The sequence below is a fragment of the Mustelus asterias genome, chromosome 2 (genome assembly GCF_964213995.1).
Source record: "Mustelus asterias chromosome 2, sMusAst1.hap1.1, whole genome shotgun sequence".
NCBI classification, from domain to species: Eukaryota; Metazoa; Chordata; class Chondrichthyes; order Carcharhiniformes; family Triakidae; genus Mustelus; species Mustelus asterias.
Window position 1 is genome coordinate 79,789,196 of NC_135802.1, and position 26,268 is coordinate 79,815,463.

General features: G+C 48.2%; 1 protein-coding gene and 1 pseudogene across 20 annotated transcripts in view; both read left to right on the forward strand.

Annotated features, from left to right (window-relative positions):
• ppp1r9a (protein phosphatase 1, regulatory subunit 9A) overlaps positions 1 to 26,268 on the forward strand; it is a 343,843-nt gene that overhangs the window by 192,530 nt on the left and 125,045 nt on the right. For 13 of the 20 annotated variants that reach the window (XM_078237700.1, XM_078237709.1, XM_078237778.1 and 10 more), the window contains exons 5-6: positions 11,708 to 11,843; positions 18,787 to 18,855. In XM_078237700.1, the coding sequence (XP_078093826.1) occupies positions 11,708 to 11,843; positions 18,787 to 18,855 (205 nt within the window). The remainder of the gene's footprint in view (positions 1 to 11,707; positions 11,844 to 18,786; positions 18,856 to 26,268) is intronic. The other 7 variants (XM_078237727.1, XM_078237812.1, XM_078237839.1 and 4 more) reach the window with 1 other exon arrangement.
• LOC144481448 (U2 spliceosomal RNA) lies at positions 22,936 to 23,115 on the forward strand (annotated as a pseudogene).

The window sequence follows — 26,268 nt, forward strand, 5'->3', positions numbered from 1 at the left end:
GGGAGAGAGCTAGAAGGATGAGCGAGCGATATGGGAAGAGAGAGAGAGGCGAGCGAATGGGAGAGAGAGAGAGAGAAGCGAGCGAATGGGAGAGAGAGAGAGAAGCGAGCGAATGGGAGGAGAGAGAGAGAGAGAGAGCGAGCGAATGGGAGAGAGAGAGAGAGAGCGAGCGAATGGGAGAGAGAGAGAGAGAGCGAGCGAATGAGAGAGAGAGAGAGAGCGAGCGAATGGGAGAGAGAGAGAGAGCGAGCGAATGGAGAGAGAGAGAGAGCGAGCGAATGGAGGAGAGAGAGAGAGCGAGCGAATGGGAGAGAGAGAGAGAGAGCGAGCGAATGGGAGAGAGAGAGAGCGAGCGAGCGAATGGGAGAGAGAGAGAGCGAGCGAGCGAATGGGAGAGAGAGAGAGCGAGCGAGCGAATGGGAGAGAGAGAGAGCGAGCGAGCGAATGGGAGAGAGAGAGAGCGAGCGAGCGAATGGGAGAGAGAGAAGAGAGAGCGAGCGAAGGGAGAGAGAGAGAGAGCGAGCGAATGGGAGAGAGAGAGAGAGAGCGAGCGAATGGGAGAGAGAGAGAGAGAGCAGCGAATGGGAGAGAGAGAGAGAGCGAGCGAATGAGAGAGAGAGAGAGCGAGCGAATGGGAGAGAGAGAGAGAGCGAGCGAATGGGAGAGAGAGAGAGAGCGAGCGAAGGGAGAGAGAAGAGAGAGAGAGCGAGCGAATGGGAGAGAGAGCAGCCGAGCGAATGGGAGAGAGAGAGAGAGAGCGAGCGAATGGAAGAGAGAGAGAGCGAGCGAATGGGGAGAGAGAGAGAGAGAGCGAGCGAATGGGAGAAGAGAGAGAGCGAGCGAATGGGAGAGAGAGAGAGAGCGAGCGAATGGGAGAGAGAGAGAGAGCGAGCGAATGGGAGAGAGAGAGAGAGAGCGAGCGAATGGGGGAGAGAGAGAGAGAGAGCGAGCGAATGGGAGAGAGAGAGAGAGAGCGAGCGAATGGGAGAGAGAGAGAGAGAGCGAGCGAATGGGAGAGAGAGAGAGAGAGCGAGCGAATGGGAGAGAAGAGAGAGCGAGCGAATGGGAGAGAGAGAGAGAGCGAGCGACATGGGAGAGAGAGAGAGAGAGCGAGCGAATGGGAGAGAAGAGAGCGAGCGATGGGAGAGAGAGAGAGAGCGAGCGATGGGAGAGAGAGAGAGAGAGCGAGCGAATGGAGAGAGAGAGAGAGAGAGCGAGCGAATGGGAGAGAGAGAGAGCGAGCGAGCGAATGGGAGAGAGAGAAGAGAGCGAGCGAGCGAATGGGAGAGAGAGAGAGAGAGCGAGCGAGCGAATGGGAGAGAGAGAGAGAGAGCGAGCGAGTGGGAGAGAGAGAGAGCGAGCGAGGGAGAGAGAGAGAGAGAGCGAGCGAGCGAATGGGAGAGAGAGAGAGAGAGCGAGCGAGCGAATGGGAGAGAGAGAGAGAGAGAGAGAGAGCGAGCGAGCGAATGGGAGAGAGAGAGAGAGCGAGCGAGCGAATGGGAGAGAGAGAGAGAGAGAGAGAGCGAGCGAGCGAACGGGGAGAGAGAGAGAGAGAGCGAGCGAGCGAACGGGAGAGAGAGAGAGAGAGCGAGCGAGCGAACGGGGAGAGAGAGAGAGAGCGAGCGAGCGAACGGGGAGGTAGAGAGAGAGCGAGCGAGCGAACGGGGAGGTAGAGAGAGAGCGAGCGAGCGAACGGGAGGTAGAGGAGAGCGAGCGAGCGAACGGGAGGTAGAGAGAGAGCGAGCGAGCGAACGGGGAGGTAGAGAGAGAGCGAGCGAGCGAACGGGGAGGTAGAGAGCGCGAGCGAGCGAACGGGAGGTAGAGAGAGAGCGAGCGAGCGAACGGGGAGGTAGAGAGAAAGCGAGCGAGCGAACGGGGGGGTAGAGAGAGAAGCGAGCGAGCGAATGGGGCGGTAGAGAGAGCGAGCGAACGAACGGGGGAGAGAGAGAGAGACGGAGCGAGCGAACGGGAGAGAGAGAGAGCGAGCGAGCGAACGGGGAGAGAGAGAGAGCGAGCGAGCGAACGGGGAGAGAGAGAGCGAGCGAGCGAACGGGGTGAGAGAGAGAGAGCGAGCGAGCGAACGGGGAGGTAGAGAGCGAGCGAGCGAACGGGGAGGTAGAGAGCGAGCGAGCGAACGGGGAGGTAGAGAGCGAGTGAGCGAACGGGGAGGTAGAGAGCGAGCGAGCGAACGGGGAGGTAGAGAGCGAGCGAGCGAACGGGGAGGTAGAGAGAGAGAGCGAGCGAGCGAACGGGGAGAGAGAGAGAGCGAACGGGGAGGTAGAGAGTGAGCGAACGGGGAGGTAGAGAGTGAGCGAACGGGGAGGTAGAGAGAGAGAGCGAGCGAGCGAACGGGGAGAGAGAGTGAGCGAACGGGGAGGTAGAGAGTGAGCGAACGGGGAGGTAGAGAGTGAGCGAACGGGGAGGTAGAGAGCGAGCGAGCGAACGGGGAGGTAGAGAGAGAGAGCGAACGAACGGGGGAGAGAGAGAGAGCGAGCGAGCGAACGGGGAGGTAGAGCGAGCGAACGAACGGGGGAGAGAGAGAGAGAGCGAGCGAGAGAGAGAGCGAGCGAATGGGGGAGAGAGAGAGAGACGGAGCGAGCGAACGGGGGAGAGAGAGAGAGACGGAGCGAGCGAACGGGGAGAGAGAGAGAGGGAGGGAGCGAACGGGGGAGAGAGAGAGAGCGAGCGAACGGGGGAGAGAGAGAGAGCGAGCGAATGGGGGAGAGAGAGAGAGCGAACGAACGCTGGAGAGAGAGAGAGCGAGCGAACGGGGGAGAGAGAGCGAGCGAACGAACGCTGGAGAGAGAGAGAGCGAGCGAACGGGAGAGAGAGAGAGAGCGAGCGAGCGAATGGGGGGGGAGAGAGAGAGAGAGAAAGCGAGCGAGCGAACGGGGGGAGAGAGAGCGAGCGAGCGAACGGGGGAGAGAGAGAGAGAGAGAGCGAGCGAACGGGGAGGTAGAGAGAGAGCGAGCGAACGGGGAGGTAGAGAGAGAGCGAGCGAACGGGGAGGTAGAGAGAGAGCGAGCGAACGAGGAGGTAGAGAGAGAGCGAGCGAACGGGGAGGTAGAGAGAGAGCGAGCGAACGGGGAGGTAGAGAGAGAGCGAGCGAACGGGGAGGTAGAGAGAGAGCGAGCGAACGGGGAGGTAGAGAGAGAGCGAGCGAACGGGGAGGTAGAGAGAGAGCGAGCGAACGGGGAGGTAGAGAGAGAGCGAGCAAACGGGGAGGTAGAGAGAGAGCGAGCGAACGGGGAGGTAGAGAGCGAGCGAGCGAACGGGGAGGTAGAGAGCGAGCGAGCGAACGGGGAGGTAGAGAGAGAGCGAGCGAGCGAACGGGGAGGTAGAGAGAGAGCGAGCGAGCGAACGGGGAGGTAGAGAGAGAGCGAGCGAGCGAACGGGGAGGTAGAGAGAGAGCGAGCGAGCGAACGGGGAGGGAGAGAGAGCGAGCGAGCGAACGGGGAGGTAGAGAGAGAGCGAGCGAGCGAACGGGGAGGTAGAGAGAGAGCGAGCGAGCGAACGGGGAGGTAGAGAGAGAGCGAGCGAGCGAACGGGGAGGTAGAGAGAGAGCGAGCGAGCGAACGGGGAGGTAGAGAGAGAGCGAGCGAGCGAACGGGGAGGTAGAGAGAGAGCGAGCGAGCGAACGGGGAGGTAGAGAGAGAGCGAGCGAGCGAACGGGGAGGTAGAGAGAGAGCGAGCGAGCGAATGGGAGAGAGAGAGAGCGAGCGAGCGAATGGGAGAGAGAGAGAGCGAGCGAGCGAATGGGAGAGAGAGAGAGCGAGCGAGCGAATGGGAGAGAGAGAGCGAGCGAGCGAATGGGAGAGAGAGAGAGAGCGAGCGAATGGGAGAGAGAGAGAGAGAGCGAGCGAATGGGAGAGAGAGAGAGAGCGAGCGAATGGGAGAGAGAGAGAGGGAGCGAATGGGAGAGAGAGAGAGAGCGAGCGAATGGGAGAGAGAGAGCGAGCGAATGGGAGGGAGAGAGAGAGCGAGCGAATGGGAGAGAGAGAGAGAGCGAGCGAATGGGAGAGAGAGAGAGAGAGCGAGCGAATGGGAGAGAGAGAGAGCGAGCGAATGGGAGAGAGAGAGAGCGAGCGAATGGGAGAGAGAGAGAGAGAGCGAGCGAATGGGAGAGAGAGAGAGAGAGCGAGCGAATGGGAGAGAGAGAGAGAGCGAGCGAATGGGAGAGAGAGAGAGAGCGAGCGAATGGGAGAGAGAGAGAGAGAGCGAGCGAATGGGAGAGAGAGAGAGAGAGCGAGCGAATGGGAGAGAGAGAGAGAGAGCGAGCGAATGGGAGAGAGAGAGAGAGAGCGAGCGAATGGGAGAGAGAGAGAGAGAGCGAGCGAATGGGAGAGAGAGAGAGAGCGAGCGAATGGGAGAGAGAGAGAGCGAGCGAGCGAATGGGAGAGAGAGAGAGCGAGCGAGCGAATGGGAGAGAGAGAGAGCGAGCGAGCGAATGGGAGAGAGAGAGAGCGAGCGAGCGAATGGGAGAGAGAGAGAGCGAGCGAGCGAATGGGAGAGAGAGAGAGCGAGCGAGCGAATGGGAGAGAGAGAGAGCGAGCGAGCGAATGGGAGAGAGAGAGAGCGAGCGAGCGAATGGGAGAGAGAGAGAGCGAGCGAGCGAATGGGAGAGAGAGAGAGCGAGCGAGCGAATGGGAGAGAGAGAGAGAGCGAGCGAATGGGAGAGAGAGAGAGAGAGCGAGCGAATGGGAGAGAGAGAGCGAGCGAATGGGAGAGAGAGAGCGAGCGAATGGGAGAGAGAGAGAGAGCGAGCAAATGGGAGAGAGAGAGAGAGAGCGAGCGAATGGGAGAGAGAGAGCGAGCGAATGGGAGAGAGAAAGAGAGAGCGAGCGAATGGGAGAGAGAGAGCGAGCGAATGGGAGAGAGAGAGAGAGAGCGAGCGAATGGGAGAGAGAGAGAGCGAGCGAATGGGAGAGAGAGAGAGAGAGCGAGCGAATGGGAGAGAGAGAGAGAGAGAGCGAGCGAATGGGAGAGAGAGAGAGAGAGCGAGCGAATGGGGAGAGAGAGAGAGAGAGAGCGAGCGAATGGGAGAGAGAGAGAGAGAGCGAGCGAATGGGAGAGAGAGAGAGAGAGCGAGCGAATGGGAGAGAGAGAGAGAGAGCGAGCGAATGGGAGAGAGAGAGAGAGAGCGAGCGAATGGGTGAGAGAGAGAGAGAGCGAGCGAATAGGAGAGAGAGAGAGAGAGCGAGCGAATGGGAGAGAGACAGAGAGAGCGAGCGAATGGGAGAGAGAGAGAGCGAGCGAATGGGAGAGAGAGAGAGAGAGCGAGCGAATGGGAGAGAGAGAGAGAGAGCGAGCGAATGGGAGAGAGAGAGAGCGAGCGAGCGAATGGGAGAGAGAGAGAGAGAGCGAGCGAGCGAATGGGAGAGAGAGAGAGAGAGCGAGCGAGCGAATGGGAGAGAGAGAGAGAGAGCGAGCGAGTGGGAGAGAGAGAGAGCGAGCGAGTGGGAGAGAGAGAGAGAGAGCGAGCGAGCGAATGGGAGAGAGAGAGAGAGAGCGAGCGAGCGAATGGGAGAGAGAGAGAGAGAGAGAGAGCGAGCGAGCGAATGGGAGAGAGAGAGAGAGAGCGAGCGAGCGAATGGGAGAGAGAGAGAGAGAGAGAGAGCGAGCGAGCGAACGGGGAGAGAGAGAGAGAGAGCGAGCGAGCGAACGGGGAGAGAGAGAGAGAGAGCGAGCGAGCGAACGGGGAGAGAGAGAGAGAGCGAGCGAGCGAACGGGGAGGTAGAGAGAGAGCGAGCGAGCGAACGGGGAGGTAGAGAGAGAGCGAGCGAGCGAACGGGGAGGTAGAGAGAGAGCGAGCGAGCGAACGGGGAGGTAGAGAGAGAGCGAGCGAGCGAACGGGGAGGTAGAGAGAGAGCGAGCGAGCGAACGGGGAGGTAGAGAGCGCGAGCGAGCGAACGGGGAGGTAGAGAGAGAGCGAGCGAGCGAACGGGGAGGTAGAGAGAAAGCGAGCGAGCGAACGGGGGGGTAGAGAGAAAGCGAGCGAGCGAATGGGGCGGTAGAGAGAGCGAGCGAACGAACGGGGGAGAGAGAGAGAGACGGAGCGAGCGAACGGGGAGAGAGAGAGAGCGAGCGAGCGAACGGGGAGAGAGAGAGAGCGAGCGAGCGAACGGGGAGAGAGAGAGCGAGCGAGCGAACGGGGTGAGAGAGAGAGAGAGCGAGCGAGCGAACGGGGAGGTAGAGAGCGAGCGAGCGAACGGGGAGGTAGAGAGCGAGCGAGCGAACGGGGAGGTAGAGAGCGAGTGAGCGAACGGGGAGGTAGAGAGCGAGCGAGCGAACGGGGAGGTAGAGAGCGAGCGAGCGAACGGGGAGGTAGAGAGAGAGAGCGAGCGAGCGAACGGGGAGAGAGAGAGAGCGAACGGGGAGGTAGAGAGTGAGCGAACGGGGAGGTAGAGAGTGAGCGAACGGGGAGGTAGAGAGAGAGAGCGAGCGAGCGAACGGGGAGAGAGAGTGAGCGAACGGGGAGGTAGAGAGTGAGCGAACGGGGAGGTAGAGAGTGAGCGAACGGGGAGGTAGAGAGCGAGCGAGCGAACGGGGAGGTAGAGAGAGAGAGCGAACGAACGGGGGAGAGAGAGAGAGCGAGCGAGCGAACGGGGAGGTAGAGCGAGCGAACGAACGGGGGAGAGAGAGAGAGAGCGAGCGAGAGAGAGAGCGAGCGAATGGGGGAGAGAGAGAGAGACGGAGCGAGCGAACGGGGGAGAGAGAGAGAGACGGAGCGAGCGAACGGGGAGAGAGAGAGAGGGAGGGAGCGAACGGGGGAGAGAGAGAGAGCGAGCGAACGGGGGAGAGAGAGAGAGCGAGCGAATGGGGGAGAGAGAGAGAGCGAACGAACGCTGGAGAGAGAGAGAGCGAGCGAACGGGGGAGAGAGAGCGAGCGAACGAACGCTGGAGAGAGAGAGAGCGAGCGAACGGGAGAGAGAGAGAGAGCGAGCGAGCGAATGGGGGGGAGAGAGAGAGAGAGAAAGCGAGCGAGCGAACGGGGGAGAGAGAGCGAGCGAGCGAACGGGGGGAGAGAGAGAGAGAGAGAGCGAGCGAACGGGGAGGTAGAGAGAGAGCGAGCGAACGGGGAGGTAGAGAGAGAGCGAGCGAACGGGGAGGTAGAGAGAGAGCGAGCGAACGGGGAGGTAGAGAGAGAGCGAGCGAACGAGGAGGTAGAGAGAGAGCGAGCGAACGGGGAGGTAGAGAGAGAGCGAGCGAACGGGGAGGTAGAGAGAGAGCGAGCGAACGGGGAGGTAGAGAGAGAGCGAGCGAACGGGGAGGTAGAGAGAGAGCGAGCGAACGGGGAGGTAGAGAGAGAGCGAGCGAACGGGGAGGTAGAGAGAGAGCGAGCAAACGGGGAGGTAGAGAGAGAGCGAGCGAACGGGGAGGTAGAGAGCGAGCGAGCGAACGGGGAGGTAGAGAGCGAGCGAGCGAACGGGGAGGTAGAGAGAGAGCGAGCGAGCGAACGGGGAGGTAGAGAGAGAGCGAGCGAGCGAACGGGGAGGTAGAGAGAGAGCGAGCGAGCGAACGGGGAGGTAGAGAGAGAGCGAGCGAGCGAACGGGGAGGGAGAGAGAGCGAGCGAGCGAACGGGGAGGTAGAGAGAGAGCGAGCGAGCGAACGGGGAGGTAGAGAGAGAGCGAGCGAGCGAACGGGGAGGTAGAGAGAGAGCGAGCGAGCGAACGGGGAGGTAGAGAGAGAGCGAGCGAGCGAACGGGGAGGTAGAGAGAGAGCGAGCGAGCGAACGGGGAGGTAGAGAGAGAGCGAGCGAGCGAACGGGGAGGTAGAGAGAGAGCGAGCGAGCGAACGGGGAGGTAGAGAGAGAGCGAGCGAGCGAACGGGGAGGTAGAGAGAGAGCGAGCGAGCGAACGGGGAGGTAGAGAGAGAGCGAGCGAGCGAACGGGGAGGTAGAGAGAGAGCGAGCGAGCGAACGGGGAGGTAGAGAGAGAGCGAGCGAGCGAACGGGGAGGTAGAGAGAGAGCGAGCGAGCGAACGGGGAGGTAGAGAGAGAGCGAGCGAGCGAACGGGGAGGTAGAGAGAGAGCGAGCGAGCGAACGGGGAGGTAGAGAGAGAGCGAGCGAGCGAACGGGGAGGTAGAGAGAGAGCGAGCGAGCGAACGGGGAGGTAGAGAGAGAGCGAGCGAGCGAACGGGGAGGTAGAGAGAGAGCGAGCGAGCGAACGGGGAGGTAGAGAGAGAGCGAGCGAGCGAACGGGGAGGTAGAGAGAGAGCGAGCGAGCGAACGGGGAGGTAGAGAGAGCGAGCGAGCGAACGGGGAGGTAGAGAGCGAGCGAGCGAGCGAACGGGGAGGTAGAGAGAGAGCGAGCGAGCGAACGGGGAGGTAGAGAGAGAGCGAGCGAGCGAACGGGGAGGTAGAGAGAGAGCGAGCGAGCGAACGGGGAGGTAGAGAGAGAGCGAGCGAGCGAACGGGGTGGTAGAGAGAGAGCGAGCGAGCGAGCGAACGGGGAGGTAGAGAGAGAGCGAGCGAGCGAACGGGGAGGTAGAGAGAGCGAGCGAACGAACGGGGAGGTAGAGAGCGAGCGAACGAACGGGGAGGTAGAGAGCGAGCGAGCGAACGGGGCGGTAGAGAGAGCGAGCGAACGAACGGGGGAGAGAGATCGAGCGAGAGAGAGAGCGAGCGAACGGGGAAGAGAGAGAGAGAGACGGAGCGAGCGAACGGGAGAGAGAGAGAGAGCGAGCGAGCGAACGGGGAGAGAGAGAGAGAGAGCGAGCGAGCGAACGGGGAGAGAGAGAGCGAGCGAGCGAACGGGGAGAGAGAGAGAGCGAGCGAGCGAACGGGGGAGAGAGAGAGCGAGCGAGCGAACGGGGGAGAGAGAGCGAGCGAGCGAGCGAACGGGGAGAGAGAGAGCGAGCGAGCGAACGGGGAGGTAGAGAGCGAGCGAACGGGGAGGTAGAGAGCGAGCGAACGGGGAGGTAGAGAGCGAGCGAACGGGGAGGTAGAGAGCGAGCGAGCGAACGGGGAGGTAGAGAGCGAGCGAGCGAACGGGGAGGTAGAGAGCGAGCGAGCGAACGGGGAGGTAGAGAGCGAGCGAGCGAACGGGGAGGTAGAGAGCGAGCGAGCGAACGGGGAGGTAGAGAGCGAGCGAACGGGGAGGTAGAGAGCGAGCGAGCGAACGGGGAGGTAGAGAGCGAGCGAGCGAACGGGGAGGTAGAGAGCGAGCGAGCGAACGGGGAGGTAGAGAGCGAGCGAGCGAACGGGGAGGTAGAGAGCGAGCGAGCGAACGGGGAGGTAGAGAGCGAGCGAACGGGGAGGTAGAGAGCGAGCGAGCGAACGGGGAGGTAGAGAGCGAGAGCGAACGAACGGGGAGAGAGAGAGCGAGCGAGCGAACGGGGAGGTAGAGAGTGAGCGAACGGGGAGGTAGAGAGCGAGCGAGCGAACGGGGAGGTAGAGAGCGAGCGAGCGAACGGGGAGGTAGAGAGAGAGAGCGAACGAACGGGGGAGAGAGAGAGAGCGAGCGAGCGAACGGGGAGGTAGAGAGAGCGAGCGAACGAACGGGGGAGAGAGAGAGAGCGAGCGAGAGAGAGAGCGAGCGAACGGGGGAGAGAGAGAGAGACGGTGCGAGCGAACGGGGAGAGAGAGAGAGGGAGCGAGCGAACGGGGGAGAGAGAGAGAGCGAGCGAACGGGGGAGAGAGAGAGAGCGAGCGAACGGGGGAGAGAGAGAGAGCGAGCGAACGGGGGCGAGAGAGAGAGCGAACGGGGGAGAGAGAGAGAGCGAGCGAACGCTGGAGAGAGAGAGAGCGAGCGAACGGGGGAGAGAGCGAGCGAGAGCGAGCGAACGGGGAGAGAGAGGGAGAGCGAGCGAACGGGGGAGAGAGAGAGAGCGAGCGAGCGAACGGGGGAGAGAGAGAGAGCGAGCGAGCGAACGGGGGAGAGAGAGAGAGCGAGCGAGCGAACGGGGGAGAGAGAGAGAGCGAGCGAGCGAATGGGGGGGGAGAGAGTGAGAGAGAGAGAAAGCGAGCGAGCGAACGGGGGGAGAGAGAGCGAGCGAGCGAACGGGGGGAGAGAGAGAGAGAGAGCGAGCGAGCGAACGGGGGAGAGAGAGAGCGCGAGCGAACGGGGGAGAGAGAGAGAGCGAGCGAGCGAACGGGGGGGGAGAGAGAGAGCGAGCGAGCGAACGGGGGGGGAGAGAGAGAGCGAGCGAGCGAACGGGGGGGGAGAGAGAGAGAGCGAGCGAGCGAACGGGGGGGGAGAGAGAGAGAGCGAGCGAACGGGGAGGGAGAGAGAGAGAGAGAGCGAGCGAGCGAACGGGGGAGAGAGAGAGCGCGAGCGAACGGGGGAGAGAGAGAGAGCGAGCGAGCGAACGGGGGGGGAGAGAGAGAGCGAGCGAGCGAACGGGGGGGAGAGAGAGCGAGCGAGCGAACGGGGGGGCAGAGAGAGAGAGCGAGCGAACGGGGGGGGAGAGAGAGAGAGCGAGCGAGCGAACGGGGGGGAGAGAGAGAGAGCGAGCGAGCGAACGGGGGGGAGAGAGAGAGAGCGAGCGAACGGGGGAGAGAGAGAGAGCAAGTGAACGGGGGAGAGAGAGAGAGAGCGAACGGGGGGGAGAGAGAGAGAGAGAGCTAGTGAGTGTGGGAGAAAGAGGGTGAATGTGGGGGAGGGAGGGAGAGAGTGAATGTGGGGGAGGGGGAGAGAGTGTGAATGTGTGGGAGAGAGAGAGTGAATGTGGGGAAGAGAGAGAGCTTGTGAGTGAGGGGGAGGGGGAGAGAGAGCTAGTGAGTGAGGGGGAGGGAGAGAGAGAGCTCGTGAGTGGGAGAAAGAGGGTGAATGTGGGAGGGAGAGGGGGCGAATATGGGGGAGGGTGAGGGCGAATGTGGGGAGGGGGCAGGGGTGAGCGCGAGGCAGGGGCAAGTGCGGGGGTGAGCGTCTTGTTCGTGGAAGGCACCACTCGTTGCCATTGGATAGTGGCAATGTGAAACAGATATCTTCACCTGTTGTTCAAATTTGGAGATACTTTACCCTTCCAGGTTAATTTACGGTAGGTGGACTGTTCATTTTATACTTGTTAGAAGCTACATGTATGCAAGGACAACAGGTAAAATGGATGCGTCCAGACATTGCATCTTTTTTGAATAAGCAGCTCCCTGGTGCATTCGCCATGGCAATGTTTCGACCAATCAGAGTTGACTTGCAACCCTTCAGCACGCGTTTCTCATTTAGTATAAATAGTTGTTGCCTTTGAAATTTGGCATTCTTGTTTCTGTCCTGATGAGTGGAAATCAAAATGCTTCAACAGCATATTTTCTTCCGGGGCAATGCTCAAGTTCTGGACTGCCAAATGACTCTATATTAGGGATATGCAATTCAAAAATACTTTTTTAAAAAACTGTGTATCAGGGATCACTCTAAATGTGGTTGCAGATAATTCAGAAATGATTTTTTTGATGGTCATTATTCTGGAGCCGAAATAATTTGGTCAGTGCTCTATATCCCTCCCTCTATGATCTAATAAATATGGAGGTAATTTATTTTATGTTTTTAATACTGAACCTGATGTGGCTGAGGGTCAAGTCATTCACAAACAGTTTAAAGGTAAAAAAAAATTCCCTGTAAATTTTTGTGACAGCACATATTGGTTTTATACTGGATTCACAATGCGAATAAGTTCGCACTACAAGTTCATTTACTTCGTTTTCTAATATTGCCACTGTTGAATTAAGTACTAATGATTAGAAAATAAATGGAAAACAATTTATTCTGCAGATTCCTGATTGGGCGAGAGAAACCGGGCCAGAGCAGTGAAGTTGCTCAGTTGATCAGCCAAACTCTAGAGCAGGAACGATACCAAAGGGAGCTATTAGAACAGCACTATGCTCAATATGATGCAGATGATGATGAGGTAAAAGTGAACAGCACAAGCAGTGTAATTCGGTTAAAGCAATCCTGTCTTTCTCATTTCATAAAAAGTGTGACTCTAGCTTTTCTTGGGGAATAGAATTTTGAAGTGTGTTGCTTTTGGGCACACCCAAAAGCAGAAGGCAGTATTATAAATACATTTTACCTACAGGCAATTGGGGCTTTATTTTTTACGCAGGCTTCATCTGATTCCAGGAGAATGTCCTAAGTTAGTTACATCTTGCACAAAATCATTTAAAAGACTCTGAATTAGAATTATTCTGCAATCATACCTGGGCAATGAGTTTAAGGTTAGATAAAATGGTTTATCTGGGTTTCTTTTGTCTCAAGTGTCTCATTGTTCTATTTATTTTCTTTCTTATGAAGTCCGCAACATAATTATATTTTATGTACAAAGTTTTCCATTTAATATATATACAAACAAATGGTAGTTACATTTGGAGGAAAAACTTCTTTCTAGTGTCTGTACTGTAATAATCTTTCTACAGCTGGTCCAATGAGATGTAACATGAGGCTGGATTTTAGGTGCCGCCACTAGGAGTATTTTCAGTGGGAATGCACATAAAATTGGGCACGATTGCACTTAATTTCTACAATTTAAGTAGGAACAATTAGTATTGACACTTTACAATGAAAATTGAAGAGTGATGTATGAAGTTTGGTATTACAAGTGTGATGTCCAGTTGTAATTTGTTTTTCCAGCTGTTCCTATTATATGGTTGCAAGTTTCCCATTCAAGGATAATATGTGCTTAGGTTAGTTATGTATTTAATCTGCACTAAAATTCTTTCAAGCACATTAGTCATTAATAAAGTGCAGCTTTTGCCTCAGTATATACTGGTCAGTTCCATTCAGTTCATTATAGGATTTAATTTGCGTTTTACTGAAAAGTGGATACCTTCATTTGCCTCCTATATTCTCATCCAAATCTCCAGGGCCTGATAATCTACATCCCAGAGTACTTAAGGAAGTGGCCCTAGAAATAGTGGATACATTGGTGGTCATCTTCCATGATTCTATTATCTCTGGAACTGTTTCTCCGGATTGGAGGCGAGCTAATGTAACCCCACTATTTAAAAAGGGAGGTAGAGAGAAAGCAAGGAATTAGCAACCAGTCAATCTGAGGTCAGCCGTGGAGAAAATTCTAGGGTCCATTATAAAAGATTGAGTGTGGTGGAGAGATGAAGAAATCGGAACACCCAGAGGAAACCCACGAGGAGCACATGCAAACTCCACACAGTCACCCAAGGCCAGAATTGAACCCATGTCCCTGGTGCTGTGAAGCCGCAGTGCTAACAAACTGCCTAATTATTTCTGTTAATTTCCACTTTGTTAATTTTCACATGTAGGCTGACGATACCCTGCTCTACCTCACCACCCCTAATCTCATATCCTTCACTCTTGCTAAATTATCAGATTGCTTATCTGATATAATTACTGGATGAGCATACTATTCCTCCCAATTAAATATTGGTAATATTGAAGCCATTGTTTTCTAGTACTCGAAACTCTGTTCCTCAGCTACCAACTTCATCTCTCTCCCTGACCATAGTCTGAGATCAAACTAGTCTGTTATCAACCTTGGTGTCACATTTGACTCTGAGATGAGCTTCCAACCTTGTATTCATGTCAACACTAAGACCACCGATTTACACCTCCGTAATATTACCTGACTTCTTCCTTGTTTCAACTCATCTGCTGCTAAAACCCTCATTCATACCTTTGTTACATCTAGACTCAGCTATTCCAATGCACTGGCTGATTATCCAATTCTACCCTTCTAAACTTCAGGTCATCCAAAACTCTACAACCCATGTCATAGGGAAAAGGAACTTGGGCTGAACTACCACCCCTGTGCTTGTTGAACTGCATTGGTTTCTGGTCAACTAACAACTTGACGTTAAAATTCCCATTCTTGCTTTCAAACCCCTGCATGGCCCTCCCTATACCTCTACTCTCCTTCAGCCCCAGAATCCTCCCAGATACCTGCATTCTCTTAATTCTGGCCTCTTGCTCCATCGAGAGGAGATTGCTGTGCCTTCAGTTGTCTAGACTATAAACTCTGGAATTCCCTCTTTGCACCTCTCTCCCTCTCTATCTCACATTTTCTTTAAGACATTCCTTAAAATCTGTCTTGTTGACTAAGCTTTTGGTTTTCTGGCCTAATATCTCCTTTTGTGGCTTAGTGTCCTACCTTGTTGCTTAATGCTCCGGTGAAGCATCTTGGGGTGTTAATACAATCCCTACAGTGCAGAAGGAGGCTATTCAACCCATCGAGTCTGCACCGACCACAATCCCACCCAGGCCCCATTCCCGTAACCCCCCATATTTACCCTCCTAACCCCCCTGACACGAGGGTCAATTTAGCATGGTCAATCAAGTTAACACGCACATCTTTTAACTGTGGGAGGAGACCGGAGCATCCAGAGGAAACCCAGGCAGACACTGGAGAATGTGTAAACTCCACACAGATAGTGACCCGAAATGACTATCCTCATTTGTAACTTAATATTTTTGTTAGATTTTCTCCAAAATAAAATGTTCTGTTATCTCATCATCTAGCAAATATTTTAGTGTTTTCCTACCATTAATGTTAGATTAATTGATAGCTTCCTGGAATAGTACTAGTACCCCTTTTGAATATAGAATTATAATTGTCGTTAACCAGCCCTCTGGCACTGTTCCCTTTTCTATTGAAATTTTATATATAGAAGATAACGGCTCATCCCTATCTGCAGGGTTCATCTGGATGTTAGATTTTATCATCCTCCAGTTTGGCTGGAGTATCTCATTTCTTTCTGTCTTCGCTGTTGCAATAACCCTCTTTTTTTTGTCATATCCTCTTTCTTAACCTCTTCATAGAGCTGCGGCAAAGTATTCAGTATTCCTGCCATTTTAGTATCATCTGCTGTATTCATTTTGTATGTTCTTTGGTGGCCCTATTCCTATCTTCAATTCTCTTTTTATTACTTTTACGATTATGATCTGGGTTCCAAAGAGTCATATTGGACTCAAACCATTATCTCTGTTTCTCTTTCCACGGATGCTGGCAGACCTGCTGAATTTTTCCAACGTGTGCTATTTTTATTCCTCATCTCTGGAACCAATTTAATGAACCTTTCCTGCACCTGTTCTAATGCCTTCACATTCTTTCTAAAGCGTGGCATTCAGAACCGTGCAGAACACTCCAGCTGAAGCCGAATCAGTATTCTCTGCTAGTTTAACATCTTCTTGCTTTTGTACTCTATACCTCTATTAATAATACTTTATAACGTTTTTTAAATAGTTTTAATTACTAGTGTCACAAGTAGGCTTATATTCACACTGCAATGAAGTTACTGTGAAAATCCTGTGCTGTACTGTGAAAATTGTGCTGTATGCTTTATTAACAGTACCCTCGATTTGTTCTGCCACCTTCAATAACTTATGCACATATATACTCAGGTCCTTCTGCTCCTGTACCCTTCTTTATAATTGTACCTTTTATTTTATTTTGCCTCTGTGTTCTTCCTACCAAACTGAATCACCTCACACTTCTCTGCAGTAAATGTTATCTGTCATTTATATGCCCATTCCACCAACCTGTCTGTCCTTTTGAAATTCTGTAGTATCCTCATCGATGTTCACGTTTGGTGGGGTTTCCGAGGTGGCCGGTACTGCCAAAACTTCAGACAATACAAGACTCACGAAGCCAGTGTCTCAGTTTAAAGATGTAACTTTAATTTAACCAGCAGCTGCTAGGAGAAATCATCAAAGGGTTAGGGTTGCTCTGGGATAGAGCAGCTAGACCTCGCCAATGAAATCTGACATTACAATTCAAAACAGATCAATTATACGTTTTTCTTAATTACTGCCACCTTTCATTAACTTTAAATCAATCATCTTCAATATACATAATTCAACAATAATACCTGTCATATACCTTAGCCAGTCGCATCTTACCCTCTGGCATAATTTTATTAGCCCGTGGAATCTGGAAGCTACCTCCTGTCTTGGTTGGTCCCATTTCCTGTGTTGCCTAGTAATGATGTGGAGATGCTGGCGTTGGACTGGAGTGAACACAGTAAGAGTTTTAACAACATCTGGTTGACTGTAGGGATTCGCATTCTAATCAGTATTCTGTAACTTGATTTTGTGTCTCTGTGCCCTGTTTGAGAGCACATTTCCATTCCATTTGATGAAGGAGCAGCGCTCCGAAAGCTAATGGTATTTGCTACCAAATAAACCTGTTGGGCTTTAACCTGGTGTTGTTAAAACTCTTACTGTGTTGCCTAGTAATCTCAGATGTGAGGCCAAAGTTCAAATGAATGTTGCCATGAGTTCCCCTATAGGTCACTGCCAATTCAGATTAGCACATGACTTCACGTCTGTGTGTGCATCCACCTTATCTGGACAGTGAATAAACCCTGTTCATGAAATATGATTGAGTGTTCTAAATGTTCTCTCCATCCGAAACTCTATTGATAAAAATCTTGCATATTCTCAAGACCGTAACATTCTCTTAAAATATAGCTTTGCCCTAATGCCCTTTACCGTGATGCATCACAGCAAATTGCTCTTGGCTAAAGTGAACAATATACCTTAAAAATATATATTAATACAGTGGAACCCCGATTTAGCGCGAATTCGGATATAGCGCGATGAATCATTGGACCCTTTTTTTCCCGCAAAAAATTTGCAAATTTAGTGCGACCCTGCTTTTTTCGCGATAACATTTAATGGACCCCAACCATCGTGTTATAACGGGGCCACACTGTACATTCAAAATATCAGCACGTGTTTTAAAATCATAATCACTTGTTTAAATCTCTTAGTGCATCTCGTGTAACTGCTTTCTTGTTAGCTCATAAGCCTGTTTTAAAAGTTATTTTACTCAATGCTGGTAGTTCTATCAGTGCCTCAATGTCTAATGGTTTTAAAATCATACTAACCTATTAAGATTCTTCCTCTTGCAACATTGTTTCCAAGTTTCATATCGTTCACAAATTTTGAAGTCTGAAACCTGACTCTCAAATTTCAGAAGCCGCCCATACAAAAATACACAACAGGTCCTAACATGGAACCCTGAGGAATTTCACTACAAACCTTCATCCAGTCCGGAAAACATTCATTAACCACCCATCATCAACCACTCTCTGTTTCCTATCACTCAGACAATTCTGTATCCATGTTACAATAATCCTTTTTATTCTATGAGTTATAACTTTGTTCACAAGTCTGTTGTATAGCACATAAGCGAATATCTTTTGGAAGTTCATGCATATCACATCGACAGTAACGCCCTCATCAACACTCTGTACAGGCTATTTGAATACTATTTGCCCTTAACAAATCCATTCTGGCTTTCCTTAAGTAACCCTTATTCACCCAAGTGACTTTATTTTGTACTGAATTATAATTTCTAATTGCTGCTGGACTTATCTTTTGCCTTTTTTGAATGAGTCTAACATTTGTAGCATATCTCTCAAAATATATTATTGTATGATCGTTACTCAGTATGTTCTCCCACACTTAATTTTCTTTCTTGTTTCAGTTCATTTAAAGTTACTAATTCTAGAGTGCTCTCTCCTTTGGGCAGAAAGGTGTCTTGTACCCACTGTAAAATCTCAATTTTACCACCAGCAGCATGCAGAGCAGGCAGATCACGATGCCAATCGACATGAAATGCTGGTTTGCTGCCAGCACAGCCATTTGGGCCTTTACATTCCAACATATGCTGCCTTTTAATCTTGTATAGCTGAACAAGATGTTAAGCAGCATGAAGACATCCCCATTAGCACTACTTTTAATCGGATCTTTAAGTACTTAGAGGCTAATTGCTGGTTTATTTCCTCTGGCTATTATTATTCTACATAATTTAAGAGCTTAGTTTTTTTTTAAAGTTTTATAGGGATTTTGTACTGTAGGCATTCTATGGATAAAGGGAGTGGTACTTTTCTCCTGAATTCGAAGCTCAGTACAACTAATTGCTTCCACAGATGGGTGAACTAATTGGGTACCTAGCAGAGGTAACACAGAGCAGGACAAGATGCTATATGAGGGTGGAGCAAGAGAGAGGAGAAGGACTAGCAGCAGGAGGCCATTTCTGCAACATGCATTACAGTAGCCTCCTTCCTGAAATTCAGTAACAGCTAATGTTTAAGATGCCCTTACTGAAGAAGTTGCCATTGAAATGTAGCAACTGGTGCGTTATAAAAAATACACATTGCAATTCCAATTTTTTTTTCCAAAAGCAAACTATGTAGTGCTGGAAATCTGACATAAAAACCAAAAATGCTAGAAATACTCAGCAGGATTGGCAGAATCTGTGGAGAGAGTATCAGAGTTAATATTTCAGGTTGTGACACCATTTGGTGCTGATCCCTAATTACCATTGAGAAGATCATGGCTAGCTGTTGTCCTAAAGGTGTAGGTGCACCCGCAATTCAGTTAGGGAGGACATTTCAGAATTTTTACTCAGCAACATTGAAGGAGCGGCAATATATTTCCAAGTCAGGATGGTGAGTGACTTGGAGGAAACCTTCAGGTGACGGTGTTCCCAGGTATCTGCTGCCCTTGTCCTTCTAAGTGGCAGTGGTCGTGGGCTAGAATGTGTTGCCTAAGGAACCTTTGTGAGATCCTGCAATGCATCTAGTAGATGATACACATGGTTGCCACTGTTTGTTGGTGTCGGAGGGATTGAATGGTTGTGGAAGGGGTAGCAATCAAGCAGGCTGCTTTGTCCTGAATCGTGTCAAGCTTGAGTGCGGATGGAGTTGCACTCATTCAGGCAAGTAAATTCCATTATACTCCTGACTTGAGCCTTGCATAAGGTGGACAGGCTTTGGGGGGTCAGAAGATGAATTACTCACTACCATATTAGGCTAGATTATGAAAGTTTAATGGAGCTGAAATTCTTCTATTATCTGTTGTCAACCATTTTGTAGAACACTGAGCATGATTTTCGTGGAACCAGAAGGAATCGCAACAATAACAGCAATTGTTCCTTTCAGAAGGTTTGTTATTTTGCAGGAAATCTAATTTTGTGTATCTGTGTTGTTTGCCAACCTAACTACTACTTACCAGCACATAGTTTTTGTAATGCAATCTAACATTTCATTGTTGGCTTGGAACTCTGTATCTAGGGGCTACCTGTTAAAACTGTTGTGAATTATTATTTCTTCAGTTGTGTTCAATATATAACTTCTCTTTTCTTGCAGAGTATCCTTCATGGTAGGTACTCGTGTCTTTAAGACAAGTCATCATTTTGGCTGCTCTCTTTCAACATAGATGTTTAAAGTAGAAAAACCTGATACTAATATTCCAATATTTATAAAGGCAAAGCTATTGGTATTTGCAATTGAAGCTGTGGAACTGTGAAACTTGTTTTATTTAAAATATTTGTTTAGTTCTCTGCTTACCATGGATAAAGGCAACATGCAAATGAGGAAACTGAAGGAGGACTTACCTCTGATTTCCCCAGCTAAGACCATGTGACTTCCCTGTTATGCTTCCATAAACAGTGCCATTACGTTACAACTTTCAATGTTATTGCTCTGTTTGTCTGCATCACTTACATTAATGCTGCTGAAATAAGATAGTATTGATTTTGTTTTTGCCTATTGGCCATGAATAATTTTTATAAAGAACTTTTTTTCTATTCAACTAAGTATTTAATATGGTAATATTTGAGTTATGAGAACAGTTTTTGTTACTAGTCAGAACTAATACTATTCTTTAAAATACTGTTTTTTGCTCAAGTTTTACCATTGTTTCTATTGATTGTTGATGAGAATGAAGATCAACTAACTGAACTTTTAATCCTATAGTTAGTGGCTCAGATTCACTCTCTGGTGAAGCAATACTTGCAAGGAAAGATTTTTCACTCCTTTGATGAAAAACTAGGCAGCAGCAAAATCATTGATTATATAAACGGAAAAGGCTGGGAATGCTCAGCAGGTCATGGAACATCTGTGGAGAGAGAAACAGTTAACGTTTGGTTAGATGAATGAACTGAGATTGCTCTCCAATCCACAAAAGAGATCAAGGAATACTCATTCCAAATTTTAAAGAAAAATAATTGATCTAATGCATGACATTGATTGAGATCAGAGCTTCCTTATATATCTTCAGAGAAGGCATGGCTGCCACGAAATGCAGCATCGATTTTAAAGATACAAGTCTACTAGATTTCTGAGACAGCTGTATTTTTTTATGAATTGTTGAATGGGTTGCAGTTTGAAGTGACCAATGAGATGGCTTTGAATTCAGCCACCAAAGCTTTGCTGTTTTGTATGCCTTCCTGATTAGGGTCTAAACTGTTTGCCTTTTGACAGAAAAAGAAATTATTGAGAAGTTCAGTGGAAAATTTAAGAGTTAGTCAGAATCTACATTAAATATTTTCACTGACATCCTTGAGCATCAGAGGGTTTTTCTAAATGTTGCAGAGTAGTGAAAGAGAAGATCAATAATTTAGCCATCGGAAAATGTATAACTTATCACAGGTTATAACATTTTGCTATGCACTGTAGAACCATACTTGATGCTAAAAAACATTAGCTTCATTTTGTTACGCAATTTTCTTGCTCCTTGATATGCAAAATGCATAATGTTATAGATTTAAAATGTTGTCTTATGTAGAGTGTATCTTAAAAATGTAATTAGAAAAATATTACAAATTTTAAATTGGATAAAGCAGTGCCATGCATACTTATGTCAATTCTCCAGAGGCAGAGAATGCTGCACTGCTTAACTGGTCAGTTGACAAAATTCTTTGTAGCATGCTTGAAAAGGTGCTTACGTAAGGAAATTACTCTCCCCCCCCCCCCCCCCCCCCCCCCCCCAATTCGCAGCTGAATTTTAGTTTCTTCATCGTGAGACCTGTTTTAGTGACATACACAGGCCTATTTTAGCTTATTTCTTAATAGTTGTGATTTGTTTTGTTGTTTCAGAGCAGATGGCCTACTCAGTCTTTGGGGAAAATTTTCCCTTCCCGCCCGCCATGGTAATCATGGGAGGTGGACCATACAAAGATCCTTGGGCAGGATTTTCTGGTTTTGGGGCGAGCGCAGCGAGAAAATATTGCCCTTGGTTAGAGATTAAAACAGAAAAATGTTAGGAAAACTCAGCAAGTCTTGCAGCATCTGTGGAAAGAGAAACATAGTTAAAATTTCAAATCCGTATGACTCTTTAGAGTTAAAGAGAGGGAGAAGTTTGTCTTATCAGTGCAGCCTGACGGTTAATACTTGTAATCTTATGGCATTCTTCCTTCGATATTTTGAACTCCCTCTTAAATTCTTAAGAATTCCAACCGTATTTTGCATCTAGCGCCGCATTGAACCCGCATTGCGAGCAGGGCCTAAAGCATGGATCATTCTCTGCAACCCACCCCTGCCTTCTTCCTGCCAATAGGTTACTTCCATTACTAATTTTCTTGCAAAAGGACTTTCACATTTGAAATAAACAAATTACTAAGAAATTTATTTTAGCAATGGAAACATGACTCAACCCAGATCATTGGAAATTGATGCTTCTCTCTTGGAAGATTGTAAGTTATTTAAAAGAAGTCCAACTTGCGAAAAAAAAATCTTTCTCAATGGATATCTCAGACAGACCTTCAGACTTATGAAATTGTTGAATGCACATAGTTCTTGATTTACTTGAAACATGTAAAGCTTTTTTCCCTTGATACCACAGTTACAGGCATAATGGAGATTTCTATTGTAAATATAGTTGAACAGCAGCAAGATGTCACCAATTTTTAAAGCCAAGTTTTGCAACTTTCACTTAAGGTTTTCACCTTTATGGCCATCCCCATTTCTTTGATGTTGCAAACAAACTGTAGAAGAGTTCCAGCTGAGAAATTGTTTACTCAGGAGCCAGCTATGTTAGGACGATGTGGTAGCTTGATCATATAATTGATTTGCAATCAAACATCATACCATACAACAAGACATTCAGATGATCAGTTTATTTTAAATAACTTTGCAAAGATAATGAGCTGTTTCTCATTTTACAAATCACCAAGTGTTCACTTAATATGGGGTCAAACTTTGTTCAATTTGACCAATGGTGTTTCCATTATGACATTTAGTTCCGCAATGCCAGGTCTGTTTTGCCAAATGACAAATCAAGTCCTGTTTGAACAATCCTCCCGTATTTATTTTCAGTTGCAAATAATTCCATGTTAACATTGTGGATTGTTTTATTGCCATTGGTCTTGCCTTTCAATTTCTGCCATATGTCCATGCTCTGCAAGTGCCAATGAATGTTCATGCTTTTTCAGAATAAATTAGAGGTGATTCCACACATTGAAACCACCCTTCAAAATAACCACGTGCCACCCACTTTGTAGAATAACAAGAAGCAGAAAATTCTAAAGTTCCACCACTACTGATCGGAGTGTTTCTTTGATTCAGACATTGGCTTTGAGTTCAGTTGCACTTTCCTGCATTGCAGTGTTAATGTAAGCCTACTTGTGACACGAATAAATGAACTTTAAAAGTGGTTAAAAGAGTTTGGTATTTTCCTGTAAAATGTGTTGTGATTGAGTACCGATGAGCTACAAGCATTTCAGTATACTACAGTATGACTCACTGCCAACACTGTGTCAACAGAAGAACTAACGTGAAGATTAGGTAGCGATTTTATAGTTGTAACCTACACAGTACTGGAATTTTCATAGATCAAAAACAGCAGTTGTTGCCTCCCAAAGCAACATTGCATGCTTGTCAAGCTTTGCAAAGAATGCATGGGAGCAACATTATCCCCCTACCAACGAAATATGGACATGCAAAACCCAATTACCAATAAGAAGGTCACTAGCCCAAATTATTATAGTAAAGTTAAAGTTTATTTATAAAAAGTTATGTACCTGTTAAAAGATGATGATCGCATTTTATATAAACAGTTCTCATAAAATGATCATATTATGCACTGTGTTCAGTCACTTCAAGATGATAGGTGCAGTTAAACTAGCTTGGCCTGAGGGTCTCGGTAATTGCCCATTTGTTTGTCCCTCAAGCTGGTACTGTTTGTATCAGATGCGCTTTAAGTAATGTTCTCGGCCTTTTGGCTAAGATCAAGTGTAGTAACTGATTGCTTCTCGGCCTTTTGGCTAAGATCAAGTGTAGTATGGATCGCCTGCACTTGGTTGAGGCCATTGGGTTGCACTGGGGCTTCATGTGTTTCATATGAAGCAATTTTTAAAAGTGGCATCTTGGCCTTTTGGCTAAGATGCAAATGAGCTCAAGTCTTGGAGGAGGATCCTCCCCCTTCTCCAATCAGCTTGACTCCTGTAGATCAGGCCCAGGACAGGGTGGTTTTGGTCTCCCGTCCTGTCTTGTCAGCCTGGATCTGAAATGTCTCAACTTGTTGAGACTCTGAATTGGATTTGATTTGATTGAATTGGAAAAGTATATTAAAAAAAAAGATGCGCTTTAAGTAATGTTAATGCATGTTTTGTATATTTAATTCTTACTGGTATGTGTCCAAAATTTTGTTTTGGAATGCAAATATGCCCAAAACTATGATTAAAAATAATCCTTATCCTTCAAAAGATTACTTCAAAATTTCAACACGGTTTAGTAAATAATTTAAAAGATATTTTTGCATTAAGTGCAGTGGAGCCTTAATTATTCACATTTTCATCATTCACAGTTTTATTATTCACATTTTCATTATTCACCAGAAGTCGGAGCTACTAATATTTTCATTTTCACCAATCACATTAGTTTTCTGTTCCCATATATAAACGTGCAATTCCTGGATTAAATGATTTGCCAACTGAAGCTCATCCATGCACCTACCATGGCCTTAGTTACCAGACCCGCACCAAACCGGAGATCTGATGAAAAATCATCATCCCCCTTTTCCTCCAACTGCAGATGTCAATAGTAAGAGGAGTACCTCCAATGATTTTTGACTGCCGTCTCCACAGCACTGATCTTAGCAGAGGTGACAATTTTTAAATCATTAGAGAACCTACCTGTTTAAATAAACTATTTGCTGGTATGATGAATATAAAGCATTCATTTTGCTCATGAGTACTGTTGGGAAACTTAAACTACCAGAGCAGATTAACTTGCAGGCAAAAATAAAACAAAAGGAAGGTTATTCAGAAGAGGCTGACAGGTGAGGAAATGCAAAACATTCCAAATCAGCTGTAATTGAGAGACTTCTGATTTCCTGGCTATTTGTATTATCCACGCAGAGTGTGGCAGTGTCCCTTCCGTTCTGCAGATAACGGAGGTTTCCAGAAGTTAACTTGTTTGGGGAGAGAATAGATGAAGTCGTAACTTAATTCATTACTTTTATTCTGTGTTTGGATTTGCAGTACGTCCACATTTTGTTTGCTCCGTCATGTTCTCTCCCTTGCATGAGCTATCCTTCTTTCCACCCCCTAACCTGTCAGTTGATGTCCACTCATAGACCAAAAATACTGATAGTGCAGTACAGATTGACAACCTATATAATGAAGAAAAGCATAAGCTGTGCAGCAACATGGGTGTGCTTCTGAAGTTAATAATTGAACAATCAGGGTTTGAGAGAACGAATTCTTAGCTATGTCTGTATTTTGCGCTTGTATTCAAGTACTAAGGGTTCAGTAACAGCAGGCTACAGACAATTCATTAGATTTGTCAGCTTAAAAAAGGTATTTTCTCGTCACACAATCACATTATCTTGGGTTTTAATGGGAACAATTTGAATTTATAGCACTACCTGGTGACGTGGCAGCTGAAAATGCAGAACTAACGTTGGAGTGATTAAAATTGAGGATGCACAAGAGGCAAGAATTGGAGAAGTCCAGAGATCTGAGGAATGGGTGGAAAAGAGTTGTAGGAATTTAAAGAGATGGTGAAGAGCATGGCTGTGAAAATGAGGATGAGAATTCTTAAGCTAAATTGCTGCCAGACTGGGAGCCAGTGTATATTTTCAAGCACAGGGAGAATGGCATTTTACAGACAGCAGAATTTTGTATGAGATCATGTTTATGGAGGGTACAAGGTGGGTTGATGACCAGGAGAGCATTGGAATAGTCTGACAGAGAATGTAAACAGGTCATGAGATGGTGTAGAGGTACAGCTGGGTGTCACCAGCTTGTATATAAGATTAATACATTTTGTTGTTATATATTGCATCACACATTTAATGTATGAAAATATCCTAAGGCACTGATTAATATACATTATTACAGAGGATGTTTTTATTCTGGCAAAATTTAAAAAGATTTGAAAAAAAAATTGGTCCAAAAGTATACAAAAATTTACAAAATTATGACTTTCAATGTGTTAACAATTAAACAGCTAAAGCTTATCTATGACACAAGCTATTTTTTACAAACTTATTTTTAAAAAGTATTTGTTGACTTGCCTAGCGTGTTTGGAAATTGTCTTTCATAGAAGTTTAGCTTGACATTGGGAATTGGCTACTCATCAAACTAAAAAATAATCTTTTGATATATCTGAGCCTCCCTTGAGTTACAGACACTATTACTAATGATTGAGATCAGGCAAAAATGTATAGCAGTTTTTGATGTGATTGCTTAAGTATTACTAAGTAACTCCACTAACCCACAGTAAGCAACTCTGTATATTTGAAGCAGAATAGGTGGGAAATATAGGGGTGAATTTTACTGCCCTGCCCGCCACGGAAATCGGAGCGAGGCTGGAAAATCCTGCCCAGGATGTTATATGCTTGTGTAAAAGTCAGTCCTATGACTTTTGCCCTGAATAACACACTTTTCATATACCTTTTTCAGGAATCAAAGCGCAAAATATTTGGAACCAAATTATAATCTCTACAATCACATCAAAAGCCTCAGTTCGTTATTTATTCAAAAGTTACTCATCGTATTTCTCCCAGTTCCCCCTTGTCAGTTAAGACAGGAATTATATAGATTAATTTTGATTTTTGGGGGTAGAAACTGACAGCAGAGATAAGTAATAAACAGTAAATATGTAAACAGGATGCGGGGGCCAACTTCCAGAGCAACAAACTTTAAATGAATAAATGTCCATGCCTTGTGTCCTCAATCATCGCCCTCTGCCTTCAGATCAGCATTGAAATGCCAAGCCGATTCAATGCCGCCAGTTTCTCTCCTGGTGTGGGGTGGGGAGAACTGAATATTTGCAGAGCTGTAGAGACTTCACAGATCTTTAAAAATGACCCTGATCATGATGTCCTGCCTGTATTTTCATCAGTAGCGGAAAGGAGACAGGGCATGATTCACACATGAGGGAAACCCAGACTCAAGGCGGGCCATTTGAATTCTGCAGAGTTCCAACAGACTCTATTTTTGCTGTAGCAAGTTTTGTGGTGTGGATGTTGCAAATTTATGGAGGAGATGTAATTGCTCTAGAAGGGTGGATAGTGTAGAACCATCAAGCTGTCACGGTTAAATCCCCAACCCTTTCAAAAATAAAAGAAAA